Consider the following 12,790-nt stretch of genomic DNA (forward strand, 5'->3'; position numbering starts at 1 on the left):
TCGTCTGGCCACCCCGTCGAAGCTACAAAAATAAGGCAAAAAATAAAATAATGCAAAACAGTGTCCATCATCAAACCCTGCAATAACCCTTAAAAAAATTATGGGGTTTTATGTGCCAAAACCACTTCCTGATTATGAGGCACGCCGTAGTGGAGGACTCCGGAAATTTGGACCACCTGGGGTTCTTTAATGTACACCTAAATCTAAGTACACAGGTGTTTTCGCATTTCGCTCCATCAAAATGCAGCCGCTGTGGCTGGGATTCGATCCCGCAACCTCGTGCTCAGCAGCCTAACACTGCAATAACCCTTGAACCCATAAGCAATATGACTGTCACCCGTCCCCTCGTCTGGTTTTTCGCTAATTGTACAGCGCTTCTCGTGCAAAATTGGCAACTGGAAACAAGAGTTGCAAGGAGTTGAGAAATTAAGCAATATACTAAGGGAGAGAGCCTAGGAAACAGCCAAACAGGAAGAAAAAGCGGAAAATTAACAAATTTAACCATTGTTTATGAAAATATTTATGGATCAACATCGTTTTATTTAAAAAGGAAGTAGCGAAAACACCGCCAGAAGTGGAGAACAATTTCGTGTGTTTTGAATGACGCTTATACAGTTATCAGTCGAGCCGCCTGATGTAGCCATTTCTCTACTGTGTTTTTCTAACCTTCCGCGGTGCGAACAGTACGTCTAGAACGGCAGCGTCCTGCGCTCTACGCGGTTGTGTGGGACTGGCGGCCACGCATCGTTATGCAACTTTCCAAATAACAATATGAGTCGCTTTTCGAACTTGGTAGAGCAGTAAACAAGGGATCCAAAAGAACTGTGATTGTTCTGCAAATATATATTTCTCTATAATTCTTCCAGAGCTAATTAAAAAATTCTACTATAGTCGGATACAACTTAAGTCTGCAGTGACGCCCGCCCCACGCCCTCATAACCGACAGCCACTGTTCCTTCGCGAGGCTGCAAATAATTCGTACTTCAAACTTTTACTGTCACCCAAATAAGGTGGTAACCACAAAAATAAACCCCATTTGAGTCCATTTGAAGTGGCTCCTTGTTTGCCAAGTAAAGTAGATGTGTTTTTCCAAGGCGTACCTGCGAGATACACCTTGTTTCATTTCTCTTTTGTGGGTTTACGCGTCTTTACGGCGAATGGCAGGTGTAATTCACATTTGTACTAGTAAAGGTGCCCCCTTCATTTGCATAGAAAGGTTACCTCGGGTTCCCCCCCTCCCCCCCCTTAAACAAAAAGACCTGGGTACATGCCTGGTGCAGCAGGTACATAAAGAAGTGCAAGAGAGGAGCCCGGCTGCTGCGTGATGTATTTCTCAGCATTCGCAGGCAATGGCATGCCACGCATTTCGGAGGCCATGCTTTGCGGCAGCAGCGGTGCTATATGGCACAAAGTGTTCTCAGCAAAGCCCAAAAGAGGAACCCTATCACAGTACAAGCTTCAAACATAATTTGTTTCGATGGTGGCAATACACTGTGTCACTATGTGGATTCAATGCCATATGCATTACCCTTGACAGTAATCATGAGATTGGTTCTACCGATCCTTGGTTTATGTTGCAGTGCAAAAAACATTTTTATAGCTTTTTGTGATGCATCCACTCATAGTTCGATCGAACTGGCAATTCTGCGTGAAATCTGCTATAGATAAACAGGGCTTTTTACATGGTCTAAAATTTAATTCCATCGGTCAGGCACATTCTGGCACCACTTCTTTGGATCTGTTCCTGCTATTTAGGACAGATGTTTTCAATGACAGCTGCATGGATACCTTGAGCTCATGGTCACTAGCGTCAAACTCCCCTTCGGGTGAGCAGTAGATGGCCTCAATGCATGACAAGACCTCCTCCTCTTCATTTGGGTCGGCTGGCAGCTCCCCACTGGGCTGAATGCACACAGTAAGAAGGCACACACAGTTAGCCAAAACTGAAACACTGCCACTGTAGTAGGCAGCAACTCACAGTATCACCTCACCTATAATTAATCATTCATGAACAAACAGGCAAATCACATATACTAGTGGCCACAGAAGCTTAAATTCGTATGATTGGCCCGTGCACCATTAAACTCCTTACATCATCATCAAATTCAAATGACATCAGGTGTTTCATTCGCATTTTAGAAGCCATGTAAACAATTTGACACATTGCTTCTAAATTTCTGGCCACCAAATTCTTGCCCAGCTGTACGCACACATAAGTATACCTAGATGCAGAACTACACATTCCAAGGAAACTACTGACTGTGTGAAATGCTATACTTACATAAAAAATGTTAATGGCTCAAGCTTCTAACCATGCTACAGTCACTGGTAAAAGTGTACTGACCTAGTTATAACAAAATTTCAAATGCAACAATTTAAGTTGCTTTAAGCCCAGACTTATGACATAGCAAATTACACTAAAGCACTCGAGCACAAAGCACTCGTAAGGGCATGGCACAATACACCCTGTGGACACCATTTTGTGCTGACGACGTGTGCTCCTCCCCTGAGCTCACCTTCACTGCCACTGACTGCACTCCATTCTTATTAATGTGCTTATTTAATGCATTATTTCAATTCTTTAAAACCATTTCCAAGTCCACATCAGGTTGAAGAGGGGTTCATCAATAACTTTGCGAACTTCCAGCTTTAAATCGTTATTCCCTTGCTTAAGAAACATTTTGGTCCACTGCACAAGGGGCAGCGGATCAAAGTTACCGGTCAGTAACCAACTTTCACTTTTACTCACAAATATTTTAAGCATACTTCCAAAATGTGACGATCTTTGCTCTGCTATCAATGCTGACACAATCTGTCTTACTGAAGCCTGGTTATCTGCAAAGATTGATAGTAGTAAATTGTTCTGTAGCAAAAAAAAAAAAAAAAAAAAACGCCAACATTTACCAGTGTGACAGGGGTGCTAGGTGTGGCGTAGGCATGCTTAGAGCAGTCTCTGATGCTGTTTTATTTTTTCCTATCCATCTTACTAATAATGATTTAGAAGTTGTCTTGGTTGAAGTACAAACATGCTATAAGAAATTGATATTGGGCGTTTGTTCTCATCCGCCGTCCTGTTTACTTGCCTTTGCTAATAACCTTCATGATGTTCTCCATACGATTAGAGTTGTGGGGATGCGCGACTCTCACCCGTCCCCTGATATGTTGTTTTCTCGCATAGCTCCCGTCTCCTATAATCCGGCTTCACTGCGTGGCTTTACTGTGACAGTCAGTATGCTTGCAGGGTGTACGAGAGATGACGCGAGTGTTTCTCTGCTAATGCCACCTAACGGCGGGGTTACTTGGGAGCGGAAAGGAGAAGGCTCTTCCTCTTTAGCTCGGAGTCTGCAAGCGGCGTGGTCATTCTGCGCATGCACCGATCCATGCTTCTGCGAGACCGTCTGCGAGGCCTAGTTCGAACGCACCACCATTCGCGTGAACGACCAGCCATTTGTGTCCAGCATGGGGCGAACATATTCGCTCGTTATCCGGTCGCGGTGAGTCGGACTTGCGCAATTTGTCGCGCACCCATCGGCATGTTTTGTGGATGGCAACTCAGCTAGCAGGCATTAGTCTGAAAGGTGCAATAAAAGAGCACGGGTGAGAAGCCCACAGAGTGTGATATCTGAATAGCCCACTCATTTTACTAGGTGACTTTATTTTCCGTAATACACTATGGTCTAATGTGCATTCCTATTGTCATACTTTTTCCAATGAAAGCTACAGATTTTTGAATTTGCGCAATGATTTCAACTTATCCCAGCTTGTAATGCAGGCCACTCGAATTACGTCTACTAATTCTAACATCCTCAATTTAGTACTCACCACTACGCTTGATCTTTTCCATCCCATATCGCACCTACCAGGGGTAAGCGATCACTAGCTGCTTTATTTTTCTTTGACTTGCACCATGCCTCACAAGAGCAACCATAAATATATATCCGCAACTATAAACATGCTTGTTGTGATTTTAACCATAAGCTCTTTGCCTTTTTAGATGATCAGCGGCCCAACTTTCATGATCGCTCCATGAATACTAACTGGAATTTGTTCAAAGAAAAAGTTTCACCGCTCATCAAGAAATACATTCCACAAATAGTCAATTGCATCAAACTGGCAATCACCACTCAGTCATTAAAAAGGCTGTGTAATAAAAAAAACACATTTTCGCTCTGCAAAACTAACCGGTACTCAAGAACCTTGCACTACTTATAAGGCTGTGGCTACCGAATATAAGAAAGCTTTCAAGCCCACCAAGGATTCATTTTTAAATACTACATTACCATCTCTTCTAATTGCTAACCCTAGACAATTTTATAGCATAGTCAACAAAAGAGACAATTCAGCTATCACCCTTAAAGACTAAACGACCAACTAATCCAACTTGATCAATGTGCAAATGTTCTGAACTCTGTATTTGTTTCTGCTTTTTCCAAAAATGTGTGTTCCGTAACCACTACCTATCCCTGTACTGACTTTTTACCGATGGACCCTATTGTCTTTGATATTGCCGAGGCCCTATAATGTAAAACTATTCCAATATGTTTTTATTCAAATCGTCTAAGGTGAAATTTACGTAACCACCGACGCAAGCATCGGGTGGTGACCCACAGGGTTGCCTAAAGGGACCAATCAAATGCTCTCTTCATTTATAGGAGGTCACTTTTGTTGGCTTTAAAAACGAATAACACTGCCTACACTGAGCGGCTTGTCTTATCTAATTGGCTGACAAGTGGCAAGGAGCACACTCAAGTGGAGAGGGATTTGATGGGGCCAAGCCAGTGCACTGAAAATCGATAACCGGATGAAGAGGGTGGTGCCAGCGTCTGTGATTGGTCCTCTTTCTCTTACTTAGTTTACGGTGGCTCGTCGAAAATCACAGCGGCATACAACGAAAGCTTAAGAATGGCGCTAAAACGGATCCTCAGCAAAGAAGAGTTGGCCAAATGAGGTCGTAAACGTGCAGAAAGTTCTCGAAAACGTTACGCGGCCACGCAAAAAGCTTTATTGTATGCAAATAAACCCATGTTTTCCGGCAGGTGCTAGTAGCGAGTGCCTGAGTGATTGGCGGCAGCCATCTTTTATTCCTTTTCGAATGGGGCAGCCTGCGGCTATTCAGAAAAAAATTCAGTTTTCTTCGGCATATTAATGCATCTTTAATATGGACACGTCACTGTGACGCGGTGAGTTTTCGCATTGTTGTGACGTCACGTGACAGGCAGGTGATGTGGGTGCCGCCCCAAAACTTTCGGCCAATAGCCGAGGTCTAATGGTGAAAAGGCGTTGAATCAGAAATAACTATTTGACTTTTGTTCAATCCAATCATACATAATCAGTGTGTACACGTCATATCAGATGGTGAGCTGTCGCGGTTTTCGTGATGTCACGTGACAGACAGGCGAAGTGGAGGTGGTCCAAAAACGTTTGTGACCAATCGTGAAGAGATGATTGCAGAATTGGAATAGGAAAGTGTGGAAGAGCTTTACGTTATAGCGCCCCCGATATAGAAAGAATAACAGATAAGTTAAAAGTTTCTTCAACACGTGGCATTGATAATATAAATTCCAACTTTTTAATGAGGACTAAAGTGTACTGTGCTATAATACTTTCAAATCATTCCAGCCATCTCTTCAGACAGCCTGAATTATGGAAGACTAGAAGGTCAGAAGGGTGAGTTCCTTGCAGAAGTCTAGGGATAGCCATTCACCATATAATTATCGACCCATTTCACTTACGTGCATGCCATGTAAAATTATGGAACGTGTCACTCTCACCTTGGATCACCCCTAAAGTCAAATGCCTTTTTTACATATCATCGTCATGGACTTCACAGGTTGTTTTCTTGTGAAACTTTTAACGTTTATACATGACCTAATTACCATACTTCACAGGGGTTCCATTGTTGACTGCATTTTACCAGATTTTTTCAAAAGTATTTGACAAGGTCTTATCAACTGCTTTTTTTAAAAACTAAGTAACGTAACTTTGATCCTAAAGCCGCAGATATATTCTGACGTAATGCACATGCATACGTCGAGCTCTGCAACGTCACGATAGTGAACAACCGGCATCTATACTCCAACGACATGACACAACCGCCGTGTCTGGAGCCGTTGGGCACATTCCAACGTTACTGGGGCGTGAATAGCTCCGTTGGTACTCCTTCATGCCACACTAATCATTTTTACAACTCATTCATCCCCAATACATCAGCAAGTTGTAATCACCTTCCCCAATCTGTCATCGAAATATCTGATAATTCTAAGTTCAAAGCTGCTTTAACTAACCTGCTGTTGTCATAAACACAAGAAATTATGGCATTGTCCTCCTTTTTCTTTTTGCTTAGCCCATTTTTTCCCTTTTCTTTTTGATTCCACCAATCTTTGTTTTGTAGGCATATATTACTGTGTTGAGCATCATCTCTCTTGTTATCTTTCTTTGTTGATAATGTCTCTCTATGCTTTGTATGCTAAGCGGCTTTTTTCCTTTTTTTTTTCTACTGTGTGCTATTTATTGTTCATTTCCTTTGTTGTATTGATCTAACCTTTCCTTTTCCTCTTTAGTTTTATACAAAATTACTGCTGGTTTTTTCCCCACTTTATCGAATGTACCCACTCCCCTCTGTAATGGCCTCGGGGCCTCAGGGTAGTGAAATAAACAAATAAATAAATGTTATAATATGTTATTTCACTCCTTGAAATGTGTTTTAGCAGGCCCATCATGCTTTATTTCCTGTGCCTTCCTCAGCTGACTAGAACACTCGAAATGCTTACTATAAGCCAGTTCCATATCCTTGACAGCTTCATCGTAATGTCACCTCTGGCTTTCTCGTAGAAATAACTTCAGTACCATGCAATCTCTGTGGCACTACGAAATTAGCCTGAATATGATCATTCTTTTTTTAATGCTGCTGATTGCCACACACCTTTGTGACTTCCACTGCAAGTTCTACATACGGCTGCCCCATTCATTCCTCGACAGTTCCCTCAACCTCCTACTGTTTAGTTCTCTTACATCAACTGTTCTAAACCTTTGTAGTGCTGTTATCGGCCGTCTGCAAGACTAAAGAAATTTTATGATATATTTCATCACACACAATGCCTTCCACACCTTTGCAAATGTTAAAACCAATCCCATGTTTTGTTTTATTGCAGCACATGCAAATGCATGTTTCTCACACACTTTTTGAAAATGTTTTTTCCTGCATGCATATTATCGAACCAAGTACTCTTGCTGTCATTGGCAGTTCAACATCTTATTTCATGTATACTGCAGGATGAAGGCGTCTTCCAGAGATCTCCATTTACCCCTTTGTTGCACCATCTGAAACTGTCTATGCTTGCTAATTTCATCACACCACCTATTTCACTGCCATTCCCAACTGCCGTTCCCTTCCCTTGGCACCCATTCTGTAACTCTGATATACCATCTGCCCTACACATTACATGCCATGCCCAGCTCCATTTTTTTTCCTCTTGATATCAACTAGAATACTGGCTACCCCCACTTGCTTTCCAATCTACACATTGTCTTTCTGTCTTTTAATCTTAGGCCTGGCATTGTTCATTCCATCTCCATTTACGGGGTCTTCAGCTTCTTCTCAAGAGCCTTTGTTAACCTCCAAGTTTCTGTCCCATATAATTGTTAGCACCATCAGAATGCAATTACGGTAAACTTTTGCTTTCAAAGATATTGGTGAGCTGCCAGCCATGAGTTGGCAATTCCTGCAGTGTGCCGCCGAACCAATTCGTGTGCTGTGCACTTCTTTCACATGATCGAGAACAGCTCCACTGAAGATAGCCTCGAAGTCAATATGCATGGTGCGACTCTAAGGCACCCTGGGGCTGCGCAACCCTTTTTTACCTGTGCCTACAGCTGAACTCACTTCCTCTACTGTTGAGAGGAATTAGCCATAAAAACACATCTTGTCACACATGTGCATAAAATGGCTTAAAAAATTCACAAACTGATGCATGCAGATCACAGGACGGTGTTCAAAAATTCATATTGAGCCACATGCAACATAAAATATGAGGGTGACTAATTAACATAAATGAAAAATTAGAGCGGTCCAAGTATCAAACTTCGTGGGAGACCAGAATTAGCTCTCACAAGCAGAGAATACTAAGTGCCAGATACATATACAATTTGTTCTTGGTCAAGTAAGGCATGAATTAATCTTAAGGCCGTACTGGGCCAGTAGCTTAAAATGACCTTGTTGCAAAATTCCCGCATGTTCTTGATGGCTCGAAGAACATGTCCATTAAGGAACATTGGCACTTAATCCTCTTCACAGTTTCTACCAGCTTCAAAGCCTTCATCAATGATTAGATGAAAAGTGCCATGTCTCTATCATTCTGCTATCAATGAGAAACAGTAAAAGATCACCGGATACAGTGGACTATGGATAATCGAAACTTGCTTAAACGGAAATGCCCAGGTAAACGAGATGGTACTTTGGTTGGCTACTCATAGGAACAATGTGAACAAACTTCGTTAAAACGAAATGCTTTCTTTGTTAACTTCGGTTAAAATGAACTGGAACCGAAACCGCACCTACCTCACCAGCTGTCATACTTCATGTGAAACATGATTAGGTTGACAAGAATTTAAAACGGTGATGCCAAATATCCAAGAAAATGCAATATATCAGTGATTGCACTGTCATGACATCAGCAGCTGTTCTGCAGTGTTCACGTTGCCTAGTTTTTGTGTCCCTTTGTGCATCGTGATGGAGACAGTCAAGAACTGAGGATGCATGAGTACACACTTTGTGCGAAAGAAGCTGTGATATTTCAAGTAGAGTACAATAACGCCTTTTTTCACCGCAATGAAATTAAAACACTCGAAGGCTTTGAAACAAAACAATTTTTTTTTATTCCTGCGTCCTTCGCATAAACATAACTTCTGATAAACGGAAATCTATTTTCTATCCCTCAAAGTTCTGTTTAATGGAGTGCTCACACAAAAATTTGGTGTCCCCCTTTTCTCACTTTTTCAGGTAGCTGTCAACTACATAGTTTTGGTACAAAGCCTCAATTCCTCAAGAGCATACAAATAAATAATTACAACACATTTTGCCCGGCCTGCCCAAAATGCTCATCAAGAACAGCACTGGCTTCGGATGTGAAAAAGTTTACTTCTCACGCCACAAAAAACGAAGGAGGCAGGGTGTGGTGGTTGAAGGACATGCAATGACTGTGTCGCCGAAAGCTGCCAAACTGGCCCCAATAGTTCGCTTCTCTTAAAAATTCAGGGGGACACTCTCTCCTCTATTGTTCCGTCGAGTACTGAATGGACTCAGCTTTAGGCACCATGGCCGTGCACAGTGTGTACGTGTCAATGGTATCTGGTACCACAAGACTGCAACAACAGGTTTTGGTGGCGAAATAAGTAACCTTCTTCAAGTCCGAAGCCATACTGCTCTTGGCACGCATTTGGAAATGGCCGTATTAAAAGCTAACCTAATTAATTGCTTGCTGCACTCTTGGGAAATTGAAACTCCATAACATAATTACTTGGTCGAGGCTATTATCTAAATTAGTAAAACTAGAACAAAAAATTTGTCCGCACTTCTTTAAGCAGAGTCTACTGCATATGACCAAACAGGCATGTTATTTAGGGCCAAGTACGTTTGCCAGTTATCTTTGATAGTAGTAGGATTCATATTGCTTAGCTAGAACGTAAACCCTGCTAAATTTTTGTGACAAAAATATCAAAGGGATGCTTTCAAATGATGAAAAGTGAAACTAAAATTTGTGGACACTGTGAGATTGGGAAATTTGTGCTGGAGTGGGTCTGTGTCATGCATGCGCCGCGATTGTAAGCATTATGGCATGCCTACAATGACGGTTGGCTTTGAGAAAGCCTGCGCGATCTCACGGCAGCGCAGGATCCCGGTGCTGCACGTCACTCCTAGCATTCAAGCCGCGCAACGTGCTGCCAGTATGACTGCGGGAATACCTTGAGCCTAGGAATGGTTGCTTGCGGCTCAGGAGTTCCCGTTGTAGCGCTTGACGTGTCCTGTGCTGGCAGCTGCCCCTGCAAAATGTTGTTAATCACGATCACTTCGCCACCAACACTTGGCGTGTTCCAGTCTCAGTATTTCGAACAGAGTCGGGCTGTGAAAACAGCGTAATTACGAAGGCTTGCCTATAGCTATCTACTGCAAGCAGCGGAATACGCCTCCCAAATAGTACATAATATGCACGAATATTCAGTTCCTCACTGTGGACCAGTGACAGTACTGGGCTTGAGCCCAGTGGACGACTGCGCTGTGCACAAGAAAGTGCATGCACATGACAATGCACAGAACTATGATCCCATGATAACACGAATCTTTGACGCGAGCCTATCTATCTTGCGGTACTCAAAGTAAATCCAACATCTTCGCTTGACACTTGCCTGTTTTCCGACCAGTGATCGCAGCTTTTTCGTGAGATCCATAGCGCCTCAGTCAGTTGCCTGTACCGTGCTTTGCTTCAATATGATCGTAAGACATAAGAAAGACATGAAAACAATGCTACACAACCTCTTCACACATCGTGCACCCGATGCGCGGCTGCTACAACCTGCAACCCCGCTACAACTTTACGTTTAGGAGCACACACGCACGTCTTCCGTCAAAATAGCTAGCGTGGCTAGCGTGTCCAGCGTGCATGCCGGCACGCCCTCTGTTTTGAGGTCTTTTTTCTTTTACCGTCCGTCGTCGCGCCAGCCGTCGAAATAGTGGGGAGCTCTGGAGCGTAGCCGGAGTGCTTTGTGATCGCCTGCAGGGAAGCGCCTGAAGGGGCACAACATGATTGCTTGTGCGTGATTGTTACGGTGGCAGCAAAGCGCAGCAGTGTTTCGCGTGTGCGTTTTGCAGTCGACACCGTTCAAGTCGGTCCTGCTGAACATGCGGACGGTGGGATGGCGGCGCCGACTGCTTTGGCATCGCAGGCAGCGTCCAGCAACGCGCAGCTAACGCGCACCTTGGAGCGGCTCCTCGAGGACGCCCAACACACCGGCGAGCTCAAGTTGAACGGCCGCAAGTTAAAAGAGCTGCCGCCCTACGCGGCCAAGTACGACCTTCGGGACATTGTACATGCAGGTGAGACAAAACGTGATGCGCGTGCGAGTGGTTTCAAGTTCGTGCGTTTTGCTTTGCATGTTTCGCTCAGCGATAAACTGATGCCCGCCGGATGTGGGATGTCCGGCGCCGCCTTAGCATTTGCACTTAGTAGGGCCTGGCGCTTGGTCGCGGCACCGGCATTCAAAGCCCGAAGGCCGCACTTCCAGTGTCAACGCGCGCGAGGCTTTCAGTGGTCCAGTCGGTTGGCCACTGAAGTGGAGAACCGTTGCTGCCGGCCGCGCCCGTTAGCCCACTTTCATCCGAGACGGCACGAGGGGGTGCCTCGCCTGAGCACTCTCGCCTATCTCGACCTAGATTGCCTCTTACATCTGCACTCCCTCGCTGAGCCGTCAATCTCGCGCCGTAAAGTGTCTGAGCTCTCCAGCCGCGTCGCTTGGTTCACTGACTCCTGTTGGGATGACAGCTGTGGATTGGTTCTGCGTCATGCTTGTCTGGCAGGGCGAGCAGTGCACAAATTTAATACATTGTGCCGCGTTTTATGCGAATTATGGCAGTGTGCGGGAGTCTATACTAAGGACGCACTACTGTGCTGGCTTCTCGCCTCCGTCTTTCTTTCTTTCTTTAAAAAAATTCCATTCAATCCCTTCTGCCTCTTCAATCTGAACAGGCATGGTCGGGACAGTTATAGCGTAGCCGCAATTGCTGCGTAAGGATCTATATATCTATTGCTCAGTGCTTGTTTTTCACTTCAAGCCATTTTCCTTATTTCTGTTATTGAATAAGATATTAATAGGATATTAGCGAAGTTCACGCACGGAAGGCAAAGCAATAAAAACAACAGCATAGTATCATTACAAGCAGTGACTTTCTCTTGGCAATTGGTGTAGTCCAGTCAAGCTTCTTGTTCTTGTAGCATGCAGTTTGCTACTCTAGTTGTATGAGCGACTTACAGCCAGGCAAAGCTTACATTGTATGAACAAACAAAATAGAACTAAGTAATAATTTGACCGGCATTTAGACTGGGAAGAACATATTCATAATGTGTCACCACCTAAGTTATTACACCGTCATCAAAGCTAGACAATATTTTCCATGAGATTTACTTACGTCACTGTATCTTGTGTTCTGTCACAGCCACAATAGTTAGTGTATGGAATTCTACCTAAAAACATCTAAACCTCCACTAAAGCTTTGATGGAGGGCTGAGAATTAGTTTCCACTCAGGAAATTGTCACAGTACATGGTAATTTCCAAATGCAAAATGCCGTTTCAGTTAAAGCATTATGTAGCCACAAGATATTCATTTCAGTCTGTAATATTGCTTCTATAAATTTTCCCTTTTCCCCAAATCTTTTCTCTATTGGCCTCACGGGCCACCACTGGAGAGACGGGTGCTGTTATCGCTATGACAAAGAAAGTGACATCATGTGATTCGCGTTCGTGCTTTTGCTGCTGCCAACGCAGCTCCCTGGCTGTGTGATTGAAGCATTGATTTTAGGGTTGTAAATAGTGTGTTTCATTCCCAAGACAGCAATTTAGTCACCCACTCCTACAGCATGATTTACTGCTTGGTGTTGCAGTGCCAAATGTATTTAACTGAGCCCAGTGTGACCCCGCAGGTGTTTGGTGTGTTGCGACACCACGTACCCGAGCACACGAGGGTCGGACCCTCCCGCGTGTAGCCGTGCGCGGCTTAGCCGTGTCTGGGGAAAGGGGGAT

At 43.9% G+C, this 12,790-nt stretch overlaps 2 protein-coding genes across 5 annotated transcripts in view; one reads left to right on the top strand and one right to left on the bottom strand.

The window, feature by feature from the left end:
• Vps50 (vacuolar protein sorting 50) overlaps positions 1-10,601 on the bottom strand; it is a 171,998-nt gene extending 161,397 nt beyond the window's left edge. The window contains exons 1-3 of the mRNA XM_050186790.3: positions 10,402-10,601; positions 9,961-10,038; positions 1,789-1,902 (exon numbers count right to left, since the gene is read on the bottom strand). Coding sequence (XP_050042747.1) covers positions 1,789-1,902; positions 9,961-10,038; positions 10,402-10,443 — 234 coding nt within the window. The 5' untranslated portion in view covers positions 10,444-10,601. The remainder of the gene's footprint in view (positions 1-1,788; positions 1,903-9,960; positions 10,039-10,401) is intronic.
• Positions 10,602-10,731: 130 nt separating this feature from the next.
• Lrch (Leucine-rich-repeats and calponin homology domain protein) overlaps positions 10,732-12,790 on the top strand; it is a 205,195-nt gene continuing 203,136 nt past the window's right edge. For all 4 annotated transcript variants that reach the window (XM_050186794.2, XM_050186791.3, XM_050186793.3 and 1 more), the window contains exon 1: positions 10,732-11,089. In XM_050186794.2, coding sequence (XP_050042751.1) covers positions 10,909-11,089 — 181 coding nt within the window. In that variant the 5' untranslated portion in view covers positions 10,732-10,908. The remainder of the gene's footprint in view (positions 11,090-12,790) is intronic.

Source organism: Dermacentor andersoni, chromosome 2, assembly GCF_023375885.2.
Source record: "Dermacentor andersoni chromosome 2, qqDerAnde1_hic_scaffold, whole genome shotgun sequence".
Taxonomy (NCBI): domain Eukaryota; kingdom Metazoa; phylum Arthropoda; class Arachnida; order Ixodida; family Ixodidae; genus Dermacentor; species Dermacentor andersoni.